This window comes from Haemaphysalis longicornis, unplaced genomic scaffold (genome assembly GCF_048455015.1).
Source record: "Haemaphysalis longicornis isolate Haplotype H1 unplaced genomic scaffold, Haemaphysalis longicornis Haplotype H1 scaffold_1, whole genome shotgun sequence".
Taxonomy (NCBI): domain Eukaryota; kingdom Metazoa; phylum Arthropoda; class Arachnida; order Ixodida; family Ixodidae; genus Haemaphysalis; species Haemaphysalis longicornis.
This window is the reverse complement of record NW_027526203.1, coordinates 41,035,101-41,057,739: the sequence shown is the minus strand read 5'-3', so window position 1 is coordinate 41,057,739 and position 22,639 is coordinate 41,035,101. Positions and strand designations below refer to the sequence as shown.

Below are 22,639 nucleotides of genomic sequence, written 5' to 3'. Positions count from 1 at the left end.
CATGAAGGGTGCGTACCCAGCACCTCCACCAGATGTCACGAAGACAAGGACGATGCAGTTGTCTTGAATGAGAAACACGTTTATTGGAGCGAACGTGTGCTCCCCTAACAACTCAAAAGAATACAGAGGCGGCGAAGCAGTGGTCAACAAAGTGACTTGCACAGGCGAGTGTCGTCGAATCGAATGCCCCGGCGTCCGCACTGCAGGCTTTTTATCTTTTGGCGCGCGTGGTTCTCGAAACGTCGATTCGCATCGAGAACATAGTAGATACAAGAAGAGTATTCTGGGCTGTTCACGTTAGAACGGAATGCTCTCCCTATCACAACAGATAACACATGCGGCACAGAAAGAAAGAATGAAACACGCGCTTCCCTTGGCGCAGAGATAACACAGACCGGCACAGCCGGCGGTAAAAGCAAAACACAAATAAACAAACCCAATGTATGGTTCGCGGCAATATTTTCTCCCAGAACAAAAAAAAGCCAGGTTTAAATGCGGGCAAAAACAAACCAAACGTTTGCCACGGTATGGTGGCGCCATCTAGGTTACGGAACGTAAAGAAACGCGGGAACAAACCAACACCGCTGTACGGTGAAGACAACCTTTGAACGGTCCCGTGCCGCCGGAATTGGGCCAACGGGCTCAACGCGTTATTCTTTTCGTTTCCCACGAGACCTAGCAACGCGAAACAGACAATATGATTCAAACTTCTTCAGTAAACCGCGTTGCGGCGATAATTTTAGCGCGGTTTTGACACAATGACTTGCTTCGGCGGCGAGCGAGCAACCGAAAATGGCGGCGCCAGCTTATACGTGTCTCTACCCTGTACGGCGGATGCGTGAATGAAGGTACTCTAGGCTGCAGAGCGGTCGGTTCCTGTGATGTCATTTGGGACCACGAAAACGCACGATTGAGCGGGAAAATCAAAATTTTAACCTAAATTGTTTAATTTCTCAGTGAATAAAGCACCGTTTGTATCCGGACAAGCGCTGGGGGCACTATAAAACACGAAATCTCTCGAATAAAACCAACTTGCATTTTCTCTTCATGGCTCCTTTAAACCCTACAATCAACCAATCAATTCCCGGCTATGGCGGCAGTTTTTCTGATGCAGGCAGAAAACGAAAACGCTGGTGTGTCGAGATTTCGGCGCACGTTAATGATCCATAGGTGCGGAAATGAACGCTCAACTGCTGCGCTTCTCGTAGCGCAGGATTGACTTCGGCACGCGAAATACTGAAAGCTTTTTTTAACGCGATAGCCTTATTAGGCTCATTTTTTATCTGTAGATTTCCCCGTGGCTGCTAGCCATCCGCTATCAGCCATGCTCATCAACCGCCCACTGAAATACGTCCCCGCTGCCACCCGGAAGCTACGACTGTGGCAGCAAGATTCGAGGGCAGGGGCAACTGAAGTGTGCAAAGGAGGACAATAATACTACGGCGAAGAAGAAAGAAAGGAGGCTTATTTTCAGCAGGTGCCGTGCCTGCGCAGTGAATTTCGTCTACCGCCCTGTCGGTAATATCATACTCGACAGACGCGTTCACTAGCCGTGCCCGAAACAGACGCCATCACACCGAAGTGTCTTTCCACCAGAAGATAAAAAACACATATTTGCGGTAATTTACGGGCCGAAGATACATGTGGGCTACGGGGCGCGGTGCGTGGAAGGCTTCGGAATAATTTCGACTACCTGTAAGGTATTTAACGTACGACGAAATCTCGAAACACGGGCGTTTCAGTTTTCTGCGTTCATCATGCAAACGGCTGTCGCAGCCGGCAACCGAACCCGTGTCCTTGGGCACAGTAGCGCAAGGCCTTAACCACTGAGGCACCGCGACGTGTTTCCCACCGTAGTGATGCCGGCACCAACATTAGGTCACCAAGCTAAAACAGGGGCGATGGAATAACGACATTCTCGCAGAAATCAAGGAAGGCATTGATTACGAGCAGAAACGAAGTAAAGTAAAACCCCATCATTATCATCATCATCAGCAGCAGCAGCATCAGCGTGGTTGTGCCCACTGTGTTGTTTTCCTTCTGTTGTTTTCCTTTTCTATATATATGTTTTCTGCTGCAATAAAGCGCTAGTAGTTCGTCAGCGCCTGTGGTTTAGTCTTACCTTTCTTCGTCCCGTCTTTTGCGCTGTTTTTCTTAGTCTAACAATGTACCAACTGGCCCGTCAGCATACCCTTCTGGAATTTATTTCTCGTGCATCGGGCTCTTTCACACCTTTCACTCTGCATAACTCTTCAATGTGCATCAACCTTTACCCCCTTGCAACGTGCCGCGCTCGCATGTACACCTACTCTATCAAGAAGGGCATCATCCCATGTGAAGTTTCCTGTCTCGTTGGACCACTGGCCCCTTCAAAAGGACACGGAATGCGGTTGTGCCGCATCTTACGCTCTGATGCGTGGCACCAATTGACCTTCTTCAAGAACTGTCTTCGAGTTGCCTGCTTAAGTGAGGCTCCTCCCGGAGGGGGACTACAGCGCTTTCTCCGAGACCTTCGGACTGCAACCCAAGTGGCTGAGTTCGTGGGGTTAAAGGTTCTCGCTTCTCTACCTCGGAAGTCTCATCCTTGTGGGAGCTCGGGACCTGCCACGACAAGCCGAGAAAGTGCTAAGCCTTGGGCCCAAGTTCTGCGAGCATCCCAGGCTCGACAAGAGAGAACTTCTCTCCCTGGTCAGATGCAGCGCTTTTAAGGCTTCGTCAGAGGACGTAAACAGGTGCGTTAGCGCCGGAATTGACATCTTGCCAAGGGAAGTGAATAGCCACGGTAGGGTGGAATAGTCAGGTCGGGTGGAACCGTGAGTTTGCTTCGCGAAGCCGGACTGAAGTTGGTTCAGGCGGACAAAGAAGGGGGGATTCGTCCACCCTGTACAAAGAGAAGGCGGGGGACGCTATCCGTGCAAATTTTCGTCTGGTTAATGACGTCCAGCCACCTAAGGTGAAGTAGCGGGCAATGCAACTTTGCAGCGACTCGGGACTTGAAAAACTGACGGCGTCGGTCAAGAAAATCAGTGTCTTGAGCTTGACAGTCTTCTTCTCCGCGAAGACGCACAAGGAAGGATGCCCGTTCAGGGTCTTTGTCAGTGAACGAGGCGCATGGCAGCACTCCATAGGTCTCTACCTCCAGCGGTCCCTCTCTGTTTTGACAGTAGACGACCCGTTCCTCGTCAGAAGCCCGAGAGAAGTTGACGCCTTCCTCAGCACCCTTGGCAATATGAGGGTTGGAGCCTTCTCGGTGGACGGGAAGGACCTATATTACTCTTTACCTCAAGGCCCGATCTGCGAAGCAGTGAGTGATACCATCGACAAGCACGGCGTAGTCCATTTTCCGAATTCATGTGACACCACCATTTCCGCCTTTCTTGAACTCTTGAGGCTCTACTTACGGTCTACATTTGTTGAGTATGCTGGGGACCTATACATCCAGAAGGAAGGCGTCTGTATTGGATCGTGCCTGGCTCCTGTATTGAGCTATTTGTTGCTTGCCAGCGTGGACAGGCAGTTGCAGAGTGTCATTCCTCAACAGGGCGTTTTCAAGACATTTCGCTTTGTTGACGATTTCCTGGTGATGTTTGAGGTTGACAAAAAGACGATAACAAAGAGGCTCAAGATATTTTTGCTACGTTTGAGTCCCACCTGAAGCCTTTTGTTCTAACCATGGAATTACCCTCTGACGGCCAGCTGAGGCTCCTAGACCTTGCGTGGACGTTCAGTAATGAGCACACGTGCTGGGAATATGCGCCTAGGTCCCAAAGTGCATTTTATCGTTCAGTTCGGCGCACAGCAACCTTGTCAAGAGGGAAGTTTCCATGGGGGTTCTCACAAAGGCTCTCAACAGGTCCTGTCTTCATCAGGTACATCATAGTTTCGACGCGCAGGTCCGCCGCCTGAACTCTGCCGGCTACCCGAGTGATCTTGTGTGCGCTTTAGCGTCGAGGTTGTTGCGCGCGTTTTCCTCAAGAGTTCCAAAGAAGAGCCCTCAGGAGGAGCGACAAAAACAGCGGTGATTCCGTGCGTCCATGGTGTCAGCCATGCCCTCAAGAAGATTGTAAGCAAGGCAGATGTTCGGCTCGTATTCTCTGCACCTAAAAAATTGGGCTGATTGTGCAAGCGGGAAACGCTGAAACACCGAAGGCAAGCACATGCGTGAAAAATCACATGACACGCTATGTTCAATGTGTGAAAAACGTCGTATACGAAATTGCATTGTCACCGGGTGGCCGCACTTACATCGGGCAGACAGGCCGCTGCCTCAATGATCACCTGAGGGAGCATGCCAACAATGTAAGGACGTCATCAAGTACCACCGTGGCAACGCATTGCGCTTCCTGCGGCTGCGCCCCCCTCTTCCATGACTGCGTGATTCTCGCGCGGTATCCTGGACGAAGAGAGCGGGAAATCTTTGAGGCGTACAAGATCAAGAACAAAGGAGGTGCTTGTACTAGTGAGTCATCAGTTTCACTTTTGGAAAAGGAAATGCTCTACCTATCTTGAACATTAGACTTTGTATCGGCACGAGGCGGATCATGCTTTTTACGAGACATCGTATTTTCCGTTGTGACATTGTGTTTTTTTTTATGTGATATCTCCTAGGTCTTTGTCGGTCCTTCTGTTGTTTTCATTTTCTATATATACGTTTTCTGCTGCAATAAAGGGCTCAGTTGTTCGTCAGCGCCTGTGGTTCAGTCTTACCCCTATCCGAAAAGGCAGTGAATTTCAGCGCCATTTTTGTGCTGAAATCCGCTGAAAGCGATGGTTTGTGCTGCTGGCCCCGCTGAAAGCCGCTTGTGCTGCTTAGCAGCGTTTCAGCCACGCTGTCAAGCAGCGTCACGCGCGCCGGAGTGGCGTAAATGTGCTGAAATGTGCTGCAGGCGCTCGAACCTCACTTGTGAACAGCGCTTTCATGCTGCAATTGACGTGTCGCTGGCGGGCGGTACGCTGGACCCAAGCGGTGCTGCCACTGCAGTGTGCGCGCGCGTGCTGTGCGGTGAAGCAAAGAAAAGCTTTGCGTGCAGAGGAGGAGGAAAAAACTTTATTTATGCAAGACTTAGATGCTGATGTCTGGGCACCTGCCTGGTGGGGGGTTTCCTCTAGGCCGGGATACCTTGGCCTAGCTGCGCTAACTTTGGAAAAATGTGTTATTACAAAATCAAGGCGCCTAACTGACCAACATTTTCAACTTTGCCCTTTTTGCTGTCGCAGAAACAGCAACCGCTTACCATATTAGCGCGTGCGTAGGTGCGTGATTACGATCGAGACAGTGGGGTTTGAGGCACTTCGTACGGTTGTACCCCTATCCATACATTTGGTATTGCTAGAACTAAAATTATTCGCTGCAATCAAATGAGAGCGCGTCCGCCGCCATACAACGCGCGATGATCAATAAGCAATGATTATACCCTAGTTACACGGGCACTGTTTAACCCCGGTTAAGCAAACCGCGTTTATACAAAGCCACAGTTTGCTACGTTACACGACAGACGAAACTGCGCTTACCCCGCTAACCATGGTTAGCGCAAACTGAGCTTGTCCACCTCAGTTCAGCCACGCTAACCGCAGTTTCCGCAGCCGCGGTGTTCAAAATCGCACAAGTCAGTTCGGACGTGGCGGCACGCATCAGCGGAGGCGCAAAAAAAAAATCACCTGGCGTTCGGAGCCTAGGAGGCGAAGGCACTCAAATAACCGGCGTCCCGAAGCTGCCCCCAAGAGGTGCTTGCGTTCTTCCCGTCGCTCTCGCAAGCAGCGCGACTGCCCGTCAGCAGCGGCTCGTTTCGCGATCCATCATCCACCCGATCAACTACGACAAAAGCCGTGCTAAATTTGTAAACTCCGCGCGTCGTCCGCCAAAACAATGGATGAAGCAGGCAATCGTAAAGCGTTTTCAGCACTCGGAAACGGTCGGCGCGCACGTCGGCCGTGCCTGCAAATACGCCGGCCCGACCAACGTTGGCCCGATTGCCCGCACGGCACTGCAAGCGGTTCGAACCGGCCCAGACCACGGCAGCAACAGCGTGTCGCCGCTCTTTGATATCAATCTGATTGCGGAAAAAACTTCCACATGCGAGAAAGTGGATGTTAGTGTGGTGAAAAATTGTGCTATGATTGTAATTCACAGTTGCAGAGATGGCGGCTATCAAATATCCGCAGCGATGCTAAGCCTAAGTTCCCAACACCGATCAGACGCGAGCAAACCAAGCCGGTAGCGAGCTGTTGGGGAGGCCCCTTTCCTCACCGCGCGCGAGTGTGTTTGGGTCTGAAGCAACTGTCTTAACGATATTTCCTTTTGTCTACACTGCTTCTCTGTTGTTTTTCATCGTGAGATTAAAAGTTGGTCAATTTATTTTTGTTACGCTCACAACCAAGTGACCGCTGTCGACACTTGTAATTCCGCGTGCAACAGCCAAAACCGTTGTTTACGATAGCCGCGATTAAACGTAAATACTAGGAAGAGGGGAACCGGGCAAGCGTAGGCCAGCGACCAGATATTGCCACAATGAAAAGCGGACTTAAAAACTGAAGTCCGTAGCTGCGACGGCGAAGCTTAAGGTGGGGGTAGCGGCACCCTGATGGACGAAATGATAGCTCCCACAATTCATTACTGGGCTGCGCAGTGAAGTGCCGAACGCGGCGGCCGCACAATTAATCGCCAAGCGCTTGTCACGTTGCCTGGCTGCGCTAGGAAGCGCCGTTTCCCCTCCTGTCTTGTTCGTGCTCCGTGTTTTAAACAAAGTTGTTGCATATCACAATCACTCACGCACAACAGCTTCAGCATTTACTCCATCATATCCACATCACACGAAGTCTGGTTGCCAGTCAAGCGCCTGTGGGAACTACTGGCCTGTGAGTGCACGGCGAACACGCCGTGCACTCACGCATTTTCCATTTTATGCAGAGAATAAAAATGGATCAGAATGATGAAAACTTACAATTTTCTTGCTTAACGGAATGTTCTGAAGGTTTGAACAAGAATTATGTCCTTGTTTGGAGAACCCACCTGCTGAATATATGTAACGACAAATGTAACAATGTCCTACATAGTTGAAAAGTTATGCAATGTGAACTTTAATACCATTACACAACATACCGATGAAGCCGCTGTACCATGTAGCACGCACAATGCAATGCGTACCGCAAGAAATATATAGATATTGTAGAATACATGATGTGAGGAAGAAGAAAACGCAACATAGAGCACACCAAGCATACAGCAGATTTTTTGAACGATCGAAACAGCAGTCTGATTGATTTAGGCATGCAACAAGTGAGCCTTGAACATTTTACTTGCTATTAATACCTGCCTACTCCACGTGATTGATCATACTGGATTTATGATATCGTACAAACTTTCCGGGTAATGAACTTTATTATGGCATTCTTGAAATCTTCCATGTCAACACATTCAAGATCGTGCAAGATAGAGTAAAAATGTGAAGCATTTCTTTTGTTTTTGGGACAAAACATTAAAGGTACGGGGCTACCATACGTGTTGCTCTTAACTGCAGTCTGCAACACAGGTATGTGGATGTAGTGCAGGCACTCCATTTGCTTCACAGAACTGGAAACATGCCTTGCAAACACCTGTCTGCTGCTTCTTCAAAGGTGGGGACAAGCTTTTTATGCATCTAGGTTGTGGACACCTGTAGCCCAGAAGTTACTAGAAAAGTTCGTAGATGTTAGAAGGAAGTTGTTACTACAGGAGACCAAGTCTTGACTGGCAACTTTTTCAAGATGCCATACAGTAAAAAACTTATAACTTGTATAGTCTTATTTCTTTTAAAAAATTCAAAATTTTCATTTTTAGCCTGCTTCTACTCATTCAATGTATGAAAGGCTACATAATTTGAACTCATCCATTGAGATGATTCATACTTTTCACTTGTCCACATTGGAAAATATCTGCTGCTTTCACACCACCAGATAAAAATTTGGGTCCATTTATCATTATGAGAGTAGTAAAACTTAGTAATCAAAAAAGAAATGATTTGCGGGTGGTAAACACACATTACAAATCAAGAAAAAGCTTAGTGTAGATCAACTGTCTGAACCATAATTAGTATTCAGAGGAGACCGTATTCAGAGTTTGGCCATTTTTAAAACATTCATTGTTGACGTCACTTCATAGGTTTAAAATGACCAGTCATGTCATACCGGCACCTGCGTGCTGGTTTTGGATCAGCAGTAGTCTACCAATAAACTAGTTGTGGACTTTTCACCTCTGCTCTGTCTATTTTGTGTAGTTCAAGTGTAAAAGTGTTTAAAAATGTGATTCACATCCATGCCCAACCATAACGTGCATTGTCTCCTTGCCTGGAGTCGTATAAATCAGAACTTCTGGTCATTCAAACATACTCTCCAGGTCCCCTCAATTTGTAAATAATGTGAGTAGACTGCACGTGCAAGGCTGAATCGACAAGTAGAGCATTTTGTTTTCCATGAGCAAAAGTTAAGGAAACTGAGCAGCTGCATTTGTTAGTTACCTTCAACAGTAGCCTCATCGGCTATTCGCAGCACGGGCTTGGTATTAAACTGCAATGTGCAAGTCCCCTACAACGTTTTTAATGTGGTTATAGGGTACGTCTTCTTTTGGGGTGTTGCTGTAATTGTCAGCTGACAGCTGCAAGCGGATTGCTTGTAAATAGCTACATGTGTGCGTGTGTGCCCCTGAATTTCTTCCAGTCGCATCTCTAGGATGTATATTCTGTGTACTTCGGTGTACATCATCATCCATTAGTGGTACTGTGCTTAATGCACTCTGCATGCAACTATTGCTTGGAAATTTCTGAGTTTTAGACATCTTTTTGTTTTTTATAGCATCCCCGATAAACCACACCGGTGCTCACCTGGACGCACTGGTGCATCTTTTTATCCTCGACAAACCGCACCAATGTGCACCATCTGTCCACTATAAACCGGGGTACATCGCTGTGGGGCAATTTTTGGTTGTCCTGTCGCGCACCGAGAGAGGCGACGGAGTGCCAGGGTGCAATCCCAACAGGCATCGCAAACAACGTTGGCAAAGTGGCCTCGTCCACCGCCTGCTGCACTGACAGTGCATCAGCGCACTTGTGTGAAGGCGGAATCAGCTGTATATTGCTGACACGGATGAGTTGCTTATGAATTCATCAGACAATGATGCAATGTACTCAGTACGGGATGCTAATAACAGCCAGAGATTGCAAATGAGCTCGCCAACATACTGTACCATGTAGGAACTTTTTGTACTGCAAGGAAGGCTGCAGTAAAAGTAATTTTGCAGCTTTACATCTGTTTTGTTCGACTGAATTATCACGAACACTAACTGTAGTGCCTTGACCATGAATGGCCCACATGCTTTGCCGTAGCGGAAGGGGGGAACGTGTAATAACAGGCACTCACGTTCTGGCTCGCAGAAAGAAGACGAGAAGCAGCTTGTAGGCAGCTGTTCCCATGACTGGCAGGCTGGGGCAGAGCGTTCTACAAGGTCGAGCGGTGTCGGCGCGCACGACAACGTCCTCACTCGGGGAGGTTTTTCAGCGCAGGTTCGCCGGCCCAACCACCAGCTTAAACAGCATTCGCTGTTGTAAAACTCAAATGCCATTTGTCTAACGACAAATAAGGTTGAAACGCGAAGCTTTTGAGGCGTGCATTTTGATCGTTGGGGGTTTCAATTTTGATCGCTGGGGTTCAAACTCCTTTCACTTCACCCGCCACGATCATCATCGTCAAAAAGTTGGCTTTCCTGCAGTGCGTTTTCGCAAACGGTCTCCATCAGCCAGGCAAAGAAAGCTTCGCTTAAAAACGAAAGGATTTGTTTTTAAAAATGCAAATAAATGTAAAACCTATTGGCAAATTATATTGTTAATGCAATAATAGTTGGTAGTAAAATTACAGTATAAAGCAAAATATGAACCAAACCGTTCAATTTCACACACGTGCAGTGTGGACGAAAAAGAAAAAAAGATATACACAAGCAAGTTCAGTTATAGCACAGATAAAACTCAACTTTTCACTACACGTTTTCTTAAAGAATACTAGAGGGTAAAGAAAAGGTTGCTTAAGAGGTAAAAGATAAGTTGTTGAAATCGGTTAAGAAACGGACAGCATAAAAAAGACACATTGAGAAAGTAAAATATTTGAAGCGGCCGCACAGTTGTTAGTTATTTTGTTTAGATCTTTCTACTGTACAAATATTAGAATTTTAAATGTTTAATATATCGCAAGCACTGTGCAAGTTCAACTAACATTTTCTTGTTTTGCAGTTTTGCCACAGCTGCACGCTTAGAATTATCTGGCAGCTTCCTACACGCATTTGTTATAACGACGTCACGCTGTACTATAATTCCTTCACAACCTCAAATTTAACAGTAAAGCCGTATTTTTAACATGGCTCAACTGATCAAAAGCACGGTACATTTCTCCGCAACGCGCGTACTGCAGTTATGTCCTAAGTTTGGGTCCATTCTTCGCGTAACCGCGCTTCTATGCCGTTGGTATCTGTTGTGGGGGATCCCACCACCACTTTCGCTCTACGAAGTTTTCTTTTTTTTTACCTCGACGGCGCCTACAAGCCCGCCCCTGCTTTCTCCCCACCCTTTGCTTTTTTTGTTTTCCTTTTCTCGTAGTCGGCGACACCGACGCATATTCGAAACAGCGCTTGTTCGCGCATACGGGCTGGCTGGCGCGCCGTGTATCTTTGCCTCCTCCCTCCCCCCCGCCCCCCCCCCCAATACTGTTTTGCAATACTGTCCCCCCCCGTCTAGACACACGCACGCCTTTGCCCGGGACTTTGTCGACGGTCGCCGAAGGCCTGCAGGTCAGCCCAGCGCGCAGTCGTACACGATAAACTGTGCGCCCCCACCTCCCTCCATACACAAAGAGAAAGAGAATAACTTAAGGAGATGTTGGCGACATTTGTTCGGAAGCCAACCTAAGTAGGAGAGCCCTCGTAAGCTACAACCAGGCGCCCGGAAGGCGCGGCAATCTGTTGCGCGGCAGAAACGAGAAAGTGCAGGTCGCTACCGCCGCCGCCACATCGCCGCCTCCGCGATCGCCTACGCGACGTATGCCCAGTGTTGCCAACCAATTTCGACTAGATCACCCCACACCGCACCTCAAAAAGCCCTACATCACCCTACACAATATTCGCAATAGCCCTACGCCCCGCCCTACGCCAAAAAAAAATTGCATTTTTTTATTTTAAACGGTTTTGTTTTGTTTCCTAATATTAAAATTTTTGTTTGTACTAATTTTAGTTATTTAGCTTCGGCTACAGAATCAATACATCTGCTTGCTGTGGAACTTCGGGTGCCCGTGTTCCACGGTCATGTTAGCGCAAGTGCGTCCACTATAGCTGCGAATGCCGACTTGATGACCAGCACGGAGTTGAGATTCTCATTTCCAAGCCTATTGCGCTTTTTTGTTTTCACGTCGGCCATGCGCGAAAATCCTCTTAGTAGCGGCATTGGAGTGGGGCAAAGATAGTATCAGCTGAGCCAAGGTCACGATGTTGAGAAACTCCTGCTTGTCTCCGAACGCCCTCCGGCCCAAAACAAAGCAGGTGGTTTGACTTCCAATGACAACAGGCTCATGTTTGCTGAAGTAGGAAGGCAGCATTCTCCATTCTTCCTCGACTGTGTGCGTAGCGGTTCTGTAGCGTCGGCAAGGCAGGTAGCTTCCCTCCATCTTCTGTGCTGAGGGCTGTCTTCGGGGTCAAGAACTGACAAAGAGTCATGGCAACCGGGGTCATGACAAAGAGCCCGGAAACTGGAAGCCTCTTTTTGACCTCAACGGCGGCTGTCTGATAAAAAGACAGACAGCGAATACGAAGGTCGCAAACCGGCACACTTATTCAGCACAGAATTGCACCCTTCGCCCAGGCCCTAAGGGGCAGCAGAACTGTTGGGTCAATGGTATTTATGTCATCCCTCTCCAGAGCAGACGGCTGGACAAAATTTTGCAGCAGACATCGGATGAGGCGTTGACTCTCTCTGCCTGGAGTTCTCCGATGAGGTTTCCGTTGCCTTCCGTTTCTGCAGCCTGTTAAAAAATTTGAGCACGAATTTCATAAACTGAAATAAGCCTATGTTACACTATAGTTTATGTGGTTTAGAAATAATTCGGCGGCCACTATTCGGTCTTCCACGGAGGCTTGCAAGAGAAGGAGTCGCAAGGTTTCCCATTCTTTTAGTACACGCTCAACGCACGCATAAAGCACGAGCCATCGGGTCTCGCATGGCCGCAGAATCTTCCTTTTTTGAGTCTGGAGGAACTCCTGTAGTGCAGATACTTGTGCTTGTCTCTTGCTGTTTTGATGTTTCGCAGAAGATCTTCCAGGTATCTGGGACGCTTCATTACAGATTTGCTGGCAACAATGTGGGTGGAATGGCATATGCAGCGAATGAGCACGAAACTCCTGTCTGCCTTGTGCTGAAATTTTTGGGCCAGGGAAATATGCTCGCCAACCATAACGCTGGCGTTGTCACATGCCAGGCCCAGGATGTTTTTCAAAGGTACCTTTTTTTCTGAGAGGCAGTTTTCAACAACTGCTGTAAAAATCGAAAGTCAAAAATTATGGAGCAGGCACCCCGCGATCTGCGAGATCTCCAATCGGCGCCTTATCACGGGAACACAAGTTCCGAAATGGTTTCGACATGTTTGGCCGCGGCGCTGGCTCGAAAACACGCGCTCCACCGTGGGGGTAGCACTATGGAGGCACCCTGCATGCTAGCCCCCATAGCAACCGTTGTACCGCTGCGCTGGTAGCAATTCAAATTGCGCGCGCGCGCCTTCCGCGCCAGCCCGGCCATGCCCTCATGCTCTTCATTATAGCTACACCCCTACCAGCGGTGGAAACCAACTTTGCAACGCAGCAGCCTGTTCATGCCACAGGGCATCCACAGGGTAACACCAGAGTTTGACCTTTTGTGCCTTTCTGCTGCGTGTACTCTTCGCAAGCTTTTCTTTCCTCCATGGCTCTTCATTTGCTCCCTCCACTCCCTCTCTACCGAAAGATCGGGTTGTGGAAGCGTAACCTAGCGGTCAAAATTTGCATTACAACCAGTTAGTTGAGGACATAATTTATGATTTCCCTGCTTCATGTGGCGCAAAATGGAAAGTTCAACAGAAAAGTTTAAAATCGCCGTACGCTCGGCGGAAAAATGGCAGAACGGCCCTACGGTCCTACGACAAGAAAAAATTCCCCAAAACGCCCTACATGTAGGGCGAAAGCCCTACAGTTGGCAACACTGCGTATGCCCGGTATGCCGCCGAAGAAAACCCGCGTTCGCACCGGACACTGCAGTTTGCGCGCGACTCCAGCGCCGCCTCTCGCCGCCGCATAGAAACTCTGGGTCGTCGATGTCGCGACCGGACGTTCAGCGCACGTAAAAACACACGCGCTGCGTGCGGTTCGACGTTGTGTTGCGGAAGTTTTTTAAGAAACATAGTTATAATTGCAAGTTGCAGGGTCTGAAAGGATCAAAAGGCTGCAGGAAAGAATTAGTGGCAGCGCCGCTACTGCTGCGCCAAGGGCAGCCACAATCGCGAAAGGCAGCATGCCATCGTTCTGTACAGGTTTCTCGCTCGGGCAGCCGTGGGAGAATAAGCGTCGCAAGAAATGATTTTAGCAGTAAGAAAAGTCAAGGAAATAAAAAAAGTCATGACATTTTTTGTCAGTGGAAGGAGTAAACTTATGAGTACGATTACAGTCTATGCGCAGCGCAGACACGAAGGCCCGTAAAACTAAAACGTTTGCTTTCAGTGTTCATACACATCACGCGCTGCGATAGCGCATGCCGTCGTAGTAGTTGGATAACACAAGGTATTACCGCTTCCGCCACTATTGTTTTATCAGCAGTAACCTTTTTTTAGCGCCATTCACGGTTCACGGCACTTAATGGATACCAAAAGGCGGCACAAGAATATGCATTCACAGCACTTCGCGAGTGACGCCAAAAGCAATGTCAAGACGGTCAATACGCACCCCGCTTACTGCCCTACTTTGTTCCCCGAAGTGTACATAGTTCGGCCACGCGTTCCAAGCGAGAGCATGGAAAGCTATCAAAGGCAAGGCTGCATTCACTCGTGCTGACTTCTTTAATGTGTTTATACATAACGTCTCCGATGCTCGTACATCTCCTGCCGAATCAGTCATCGGCACTGTTGAGGTTGACAACCCAGATATCCATATGCATAGGTTGCTCCGAATGGCTCAATGTCCCACCAGGTAGTATCAAGAACGTGGCAAACGTCACCCTGACCTCATTAAACTGAAACGACTATACAAGAAAAGCAACGATTACCAAAAGACATTACAAAGTGAAAACTGGCAAATCTTTGCCATCGGCTCCGGCAAGAGGGAGAGGCCTTTTTCACTTATAATGGGGCGTCTTTCGCAGCCTTTGCGGTAAAGCAAAGCTTCCTATCATTGACAAATGACACTGCAGTCTGACTATTATGACGTAGAAGAAACTATTATCAAGACTCTCTTTCCGCATGCTACGAAGGATAAAACGGCACTAAAATCTCTTCCCGACATAGACATACCACACCCTCTAGACGAACTCAACACTCCTTTTACTCTGGGAGAACGAGGCTTCCTATCATTGACAAATGAGACTGCAGTCTGACTATTACGACGTAGAAGAAACTATTATCAAGACTCTCTTTCCGCATGCTGCGAAGGATAAAACGGCACTAAAATCTCTTCCCGACATAGACATACCACACCCTCTAGACGAGCTCAACACTCCTTTTACCCTGGGAGAACGAGGCTTCCTATCATTGACAAATGAGACTGCAGTCTGACTATTACGACGTAGAAGAAACTATTATCAAGACTCTCTTTCCGTATGCTGCGAAGGATAAAACGGCACTAAAATCTCTTCACGACATAGACATACCACACCCTCTAGACGAACTCAACACTCCTTTTACCCTGGGAGAACAAAGCTTCCTATCATTGACAAATGAGACTGCAGTCTGACTATTACGACGTAGAAGAAACTATTATCAAGACTCTCTTTCCGCATGCTGCGAAGGATAAAACGGCACTAAAATCTCTTTCCGACATAGACATACCACACCCTCTAGACGAACTCAACACTCCTTTTACCCTGGGAGAACTTCACGTTGCCATCGCTCAAGGCAAATCTAGATCCGCTCCAGGCCATGATAAAATCACTTGGCAATATCTCCGCAATCTGCCAACGCACGGCCATGAAGCCCTTCTGAGTGTTGTCAACGAATCATGGGAAACGGGACAAGTCCACGAGCACTTGAAGACGACCATCATTCATCCCATCCCGAAGCCTAGTAAAGACGCCCGCGAAAACCTGAAAATATGCGACCTATTTCACTAACTCCTATCATGTGCAAGGTCATCGACTGATTAATTAACAACCGACTTCAGTTCCATCTCGAGAGCACTGGTTGGTTTCATCCATCGCTAACCGGCTTCAGACCTAATCCTAGTGCGCACGACTACCTTTGGGTGCTCCGAAGATTCATAAATCGCACATCTCGAAAACAACTCCCGGATTGCATTTTGGCAACATGTAAATAAATAATTTCGAACCTAATGCAATGCGTGTTAGTGGGCCAATCAATGCTTTCATAGAAAGAAATCACCCAGCTCGATGTGGTTCAACCCTTACACGACCTAATGCAAGCTTCGCCATTTTTGAAATGAAGCTTTCCATTCCTCACTGGTGGCGTCGGCGTCTGAGTAAAAAGCACCGCAGGAAAGCGAACTTTATAGGGGGTTTCACAAAGCAATGATGAGGATAAGCGAAGGCACATGAAGCGCCTCAAGAAAAAAACCTTTCCCATGGTGCGAATCGCGCTTGGGTCCCCCGCGATATGAAGCCGACGTCTATCCGATTGCGCCATTTCGACACTGTTGAATCCGTTTGGATTTTAAACTGAGGCTTTGACTCAGTTTGCACGGAAAAAAGCTTCGAGTTTTAATTCTCTTAAGAGAACGGTTTGATTTTTTGTCAGTTGAAATAAAGTTTTTCGGAGTTAGCGATTGTTATGGGGCGCGCCCCACAGCCAATGTGAAGCTCTTAAAACAGCGAATTTCCTTTTTGCTTCATGAAACGACATCACTGTGGTGTCGGTGTCAATATGGCCACATTTAGGGTCTCCACAAAATGGAACGATTCATCTGGTTTACAAACAAAGCGAAGTTAAAATTAAATTCCCGTTCTGCAAAGGAACAAAGCGAGTTGTAATGCGAATTAGTGGCGGTTGTGAGTGAACGTGAGTGAGCGTAAGCGGGCGATGGGAGTGGCGAGTGCGTGAGTGGAGGAAGCGAGTGGTGAGTACGAGTGAGTGTGAGTGGCCATTGCGAGGGGTGAGTTCGATTGCGAGGGAGTGTAAATAGGAAATGCGAGTCGTGAGCGTGAGCGTTAGTGAGTGCGAGTGGTGACACCGAATGGTGAGCGTGAACGCGAGTGAGTGCGAGTGGTGAGGGCGGAGTGGTGAGCGCGAGTGAGTGCGAGTGGGGACTACGAGTGGTGAGTGTGAGCGCGAGTGAGTGCGAGTGGTGAGGGCGGAGTGTTGAGCGTGAACGCGAGTGAGTACGAGTGGTGACGACGAATAGTGAGCTTGAGTGCGAGTGAGTGTGAGTGGTGGGGACGAGGGGTGAGCGTGAGCGTGAGTGAGTGCGAGTGGTGTGGGTGGAGTGGTGAGAGTGAGCGCGAGTGAGTGTGAGTGTTGGGGACGAGCGCCGAGTGTGAGCACGAGTGAGTGCGAGTAGTGAGAGCGGAGTTGCGAGTGTGAGTGCGAGTGAGTGTAAGTGGTGGGGACGAGTGGTGAGCGTGAGCATGAGTGAGTGCGAGTGGTGAGGGCGGAGGGGCGAGCGTGAGCGCGAGTGAGTACGAGTGGTGGGGACGAGTGGAGAGCGTGAGTGCGAGTGAGTGCGAGTAGTGAGAGCGGAGGGGCGAGCGTGAGTGTGAGTGAGAGCGAGTGGTGAGGGCGGAGTGGCGAGCGTGAGTGCGAGTGAGTGCTTCAGTATAAATATATTTTTGTGAGTGAGTGAGTGTGGGTGAGTGACATTCAGTTTTGCCGAGCTATGAGCACGGCTGATAGCGGACGGCTTGAAGCCATGGGGAAAGTGAAAAATGAGCCTAATAACTCTATCGCGTTAATAACCGCAAGATTGTCCGGTAGCCCGGAGACGCTGCCACTCCTCTTCGACAGCTTGCCACGACGCGTCACGCGAGCCGCCCTGTAGCTGTCGGCTGCTAAGGGACTCCTTCATTGCTCCCCACACGTTTTCAATTATATTCATGTCCGCCCTCTGCGGTGGCCACTCGGTCACTCGATCACCATCACGCCTCGCTCGTCCAGTACCGAGTCATGTGTATCAGGCTTCGGTCGTGCTGCAAATAACACAGTTCATCCGCGAATGGATCATCGAGGGCGTAAGGTATCACCACACTGTCAACGATGTCCTCGTAGGCAGCCGCGTTGAAGCGGCCCTCGATACGAACTAACGGACCGAGGCCATGGCTTGAAATCGCACCCCACATGCTAACGGCGCACCGGCCGCGTATACTTGAAATCCGCTGCAGGTTGCACGACTCGAATCTGAGGAAGAAAGAAATCGCAGTAGGTTAGTACCGAAATCGTTCGGACGTTTGTTTATCTCTGGACCATTGTCGACAGATGCACCCGACGCATAATTTCGCTCCGGGAAAGGCAGTGCTGTAGGCAGCTATATGACTGCATATGTTCCGCCGTCGTTTTTCCTATGGTGAGTCACAAAAGAAACTTGGCGCCCAAGCTTGGGAGCGCAATAGTTCTGACTGCTGGCGAGGGCTACGCCGAACAAAGATATGAAATAACTGCACTAGAAAACGCACGGTGAGTGCTAACAAACCTCCACGTAAACGAACATGCAAGCAACACGAAAGCTTGTCGTGGGCTCGTTTGCCTGGTCTACCTTTTAATTATATTGGCACTATTGCTTTGTATTCTATTACTATTTGGTTTTAAAAGAAAAGGAAAAAACATTTGCATCCCTCATACCTGGTGTTCACGGCCCTCCAAATGCGCTGGCGCTGGTCCCAACGCCTTAAAAATGTGGGTTCTTCCGTGAAGAGAACACACCTCCAGTCTTCCGCCGTCCAGGTTGCGTGGTCTTCTGCGAAGAGCAGTCTCGCAAGCTTGTTCGCTTCGGATAGCTTGGGCTTTCTAGTAGGGACACAATTTCGTAGCCGCACATCATGTAAGCGGCGTCGAACAGTTTTCGTGCTTGCCGAAAGGTCGAGCTCACACTTGATTTGTTTAGACGTCAGGGACGGCTTTACTGCCGCGGCGGCCGAAATTAGCATGTCTTGCTCACTGGTGGTTGCCCGTGGTCTGCGTCCTCGTGGAAAATTCTCGATGCGGCCTCATCGCGGAACGCTTGCAGGATGTGATTCACGGTGCATAGTGGTCGTCCTGTGGCTTTCGCAATATCACGCTGCTTATACCTTCTTGGAAGAGGTGGATCATGCGCAGTCGGTATTCCTCCCGAACGCTTGGCATGGTCGGTTTCAAATTAAGGCATTGCTGACGGCCTCTTCGCATTTTATACAGTTTTATTGACACGTCACCCTTTTCCTGGTGTCGCTGCTGTGTCAACAAAACTGTATAAACTTTAGCTGCCTGCAGCACTGCCTTTCCCGGAGCTAAATTATGCATCGGGTGCATCTGTCCACAATGGCCCAGAAATAAACAAACGTCCGAACGATTTCGGCACTAACCTACTGCGATTTCTTTCTTCCTCAGATTCGAGTCGTGCAACCTGCAGCGGATTTCAAGTAGCGGCCGGGGCGCCGTTAGCGTGTGGGGTGCGATTTCAAGCCATGGCCTCGGTCTGTTAGTTCGTATCGAGGGCCGCTTCAACGCGGCTGCCTACGAGGACATCATTGACAGCGTCCTGATACCCTACGCCCTCAATGGTCCATTCACGGATGGACTGTATTATTTGCAGCACGACTGAAGCCCGATACACATGGCTGGGTCAGTAAAACACCTACTGGACAAGCGAGGCGGGCTGGTGATGGAGTGGGCACCGCAGGGGGCGGACAGGAATATATTGAAAATGCGTGGGGAGCTACAGGGCGGCTCGCATGACGCGTTGTGGCAAGCTGTCGAAGAGGAGTGGCAGCGCCTCTGGGCTACCGACTTCGCGGCGCGCCTTTTCGAGAGCATTCTTCGACGTGTGGCGGCTGTTGTGTCTGCCAAGGGGGACTTTACCAAGTATTGAAGTGTCTCAAAAAGCCTCTCGCCACTGCCTTTATTGTCCAGGGGCTGCTGCATATCCCGGTGACTGTTTGCCATGACACTAGCATTTTTACCATTTTTTTTAATAATGCCACGTCTAATTGGAAGTTTTCGGGTTGTCGCTCCCCGCCATCTCATTTGTTTTTGGTGTTTGCACAACGCACTTGCTTGGATCTGTATGTCTCGGCACTGTGCGGCTGCTACCTGGCTGAAATAAACCGAGTTACGATGTCGTTGCCAATCGGCTAATTTATTTTCGTTTGGTGTTGTGGCATGCATGCGATGCCTCAGGATCAACTCCTGACTGCACTAAACATGGATTTGGGTCAGTCCCAATGGTCGTCGTTTGTTCGAGTAACTGCGCCACGCACGCGCAGCTATGTGACACTGGCAAAGGCGGGGAGCGGCCGATAGTGGGCGCCGAGCGCTGAGTAACCGCAGTTGCCTACTATCTTGCGCCGCCTCGCTAACAGCTCAGCTTTCAGCGCTCTTGCGGCGCGGCGACTAAACAAGCATGCGAGCGAGCAGAGGGCAACATATCAGAGTGGGACATGCATTGATTGATTGATTGTGGGGGTTTAACGCGCCGACGCAACCCAGGCGATGAGGCGCGCCGTAGTGAAGGGCTCCGGATTACTTTTGACCACCTGGGGATCTTTAACGTGCGCCGAAATCTCGCACACGCGGGCGTTTTAAAGCAAAGCTTTTTACCTCTACCCCCCAAGGGTTCTTTCGCGACCGTTGGTGTCACCAGAAAACTCTAAGCGAACAAATAAAATAATTTACTGCCACCGCCGGGAATCGAACCTGGAACTAACAGACTAACAAAGCCAGAGCCCGCTGTCTTACCGATTTAGCTACGAGCCCACGCGAAGTCTGGGAAGACAGGTGGTGTACTCACGAAGCACATATACGGGTTTACCCCCTGCGTTCTCGCTGAATGCCACGTGAAAGCGTCACGCGACCACTCACGCCCGTCTAGCGGCCCGGTGCGCACCTTGCTCATGTGCTAACAGTTACAAAAATTAAAGGAAGCTCACACCAATGCATGGCATCTCGCTTCTCGTACGCCAATGTGCCTCCAGTGTTCATGTAAACAATCACAGCTCCTGGTCGTCCGCCTTCACGCCAAACCAAGCAATACATTCAAATACTCCTTGATGGCCTAGCCAACACGCCAAACCGCAGCATCAAGTTCCTGGGCCTACATCTCGATGCTAACACCAAGAGTGACGTCTCCTTGCAGCGCTTCAAAAACAGTATTAATCAAATCATACACATGATCAGGCGAGTTGCCACCAAGAAGCGAGGTCTAAAGAAATCCGGTACCTTTCGATTAATTGAAGCTTTTGTCCTCTCGAGAGTTACTTACGTCAACCCCTTGTCTTCTTCTCGACAATGAAGACACACAGATTCTTTATAGAATGATCAGAAAGGTGGTCGAGCAGGCCATTGGTCTTCTCATGAGTGCGTCCACACAGAGGCTGCTTAGCACGGGGCTCCACAACACTGTGGAGGAGCTGATAGACGGGCATCTTTCTAACCAGAAGGTCCGACCCAGAACTGCGATGGGGAAACGCATGCTTCACAAGATTGGCTGGGCAGCCCAGAATGTCACACCGCTTGATGTACTGCCAGACTCTTGGCGACTAAAACTAAAGATGCTCCCGTTGCTTAGAAAAATGAACCCCTCACATGACGAGGGTCACCGAAAAGCACAGGCTCAAGCGCTAAACACCACCCTAGGTGGGGATCATGCAGTTATCGACACAGATGCCTCCAAACATCGAGGGCAGCAATACGCCATCATCGTGGCTACCTCCAGAACCAACCTCCTTGCGTGTACCTCGCTTAGGACCCAAGCAGAATGACGGCAGCAGAAGAGGCAGCCATCTCACCTTGGCTCTCACTCAACCAGGGATTCGGAGGTTGGTCATCGATTCCCAGCAAGCCTACTGGAATTACCACCAGGGTTGGGTGTCATGACCTGCATTGCGCGTGCTAAAAAACCACTCCCCAAACGGTTCCATTCTGCTCATCTGGACACCCCCACACGCTTCAATGGAGGGCAACTAATACGCCCACCCAGCAAGCCTGCGCTTTTACCTCCCGTGCTATGGAGCTGCACGAGGACTGTTACCCGCTTGTCACATTCAGGAAGATAACCCAGCATTATCGCCTTCTGAGACAGACCGTACCTTCGCCTTATCCTGACCTTTCGAGAGACCCGCCGCGGTGGCTCAGTGGCTAAGGCGTTGCGCTGCTGAGCACTAGGTCGCGGGTTCGATTCCCGGCCGCGGCGGTCGCTTTTCTGATGGAGGCGAATACAAAAACGCCCGTGTGTACGAGATTTCGGCGCACGATAAAGATCCCCAGGTGGTCAAAATTAATCCGGAGCCCTCCACTACGGCGCGCCTCATCGCCTGCGTTGCGTCGGTGCGTTAAACCCTACAATCAATCAATCAACCTTTCGAGAGAACAACAAACTACCCTACCGCTCATACAATCCGAGCTCCTTCCCACAGCCTACGCGTCTTCACTTAATGTATCCAAATCGCGACGACGCTGAATGTAAATTTCGCTCAGAAGTAGGAACACTCCGCCCCGTAATCGGGGTGTGCGACTTTAGCCCTGAGCACCCTCCCCATTTTCCGTCAACTACCCAACAAGAGCAATGGAGATGCTGCTGTCCAGGCCCTCTCTACCTACACAGCTTCAGCGGGTGGACAGAACACAGGCCGCGCGGACTGCATATAGGCAGGGCTACACTCTGGGCCTTTCAGAAATCTGAACAGAAGTATTTCTTCCTCCTCCTCTTTCGCTGCCGCAAATCTCGTCACCTCCTTCTGCGGAGAAAAGACGGAGAAGACATATCGTGTAACGCCGTGCTAGACTTTAATTTTAAAAATGTTTCCACTCTTGTGCTACGCCAATACAACTCAACCAAACACCGCTCATGCTTCATGCATTGATTTAACCATAACAAGAATATCTCTTTGAAGTAATAAATGGTGTGGTTAAGTGCATTTAACTTCTCTCCGGTTTTGCTATTTGTAGAGCGATGTGAGTGAATTTAAGTGACGTCGCGTGGGTAATCGTTACGGTGCCATTTACAATCGTTACGGGTGCCATTTACAGCTTTGCTTTCCAACCAGATTCACGGGGTGGATTGGCGCGATTTGCTTTTCGCCTCCATCAGAAAAGCGGCCGCCGCGGCCGGGAATCGAACCCGCGACCTCGTGCTCAGCAGCACAACGCCTTAGCCACTGAGCCACCGCGGCGGGTAGTGGACATGCAGCTTCGCTCCCTTCATCTCAACTGCGCGTGTCCGTGAGTTTTTCACGTCCCCTGCCAGGTGACGGCACCAGTA

At 49.5% G+C, this 22,639-nt stretch overlaps 1 protein-coding gene across 1 annotated transcript in view; it reads left to right on the top strand.

Annotated features, from left to right (window-relative positions):
* Window positions 1-22,639, top strand: part of LOC144176020 (tachykinin-like peptides receptor 86C) — an 833,985-nt gene that overhangs the window by 466,359 nt on the left and 344,987 nt on the right. The window contains exons 9-10 of the mRNA XM_077705128.1: window positions 16,389-16,402; window positions 20,797-20,819. Coding sequence (XP_077561254.1) covers window positions 16,389-16,402; window positions 20,797-20,819 — 37 coding nt within the window. The remainder of the gene's footprint in view (window positions 1-16,388; window positions 16,403-20,796; window positions 20,820-22,639) is intronic.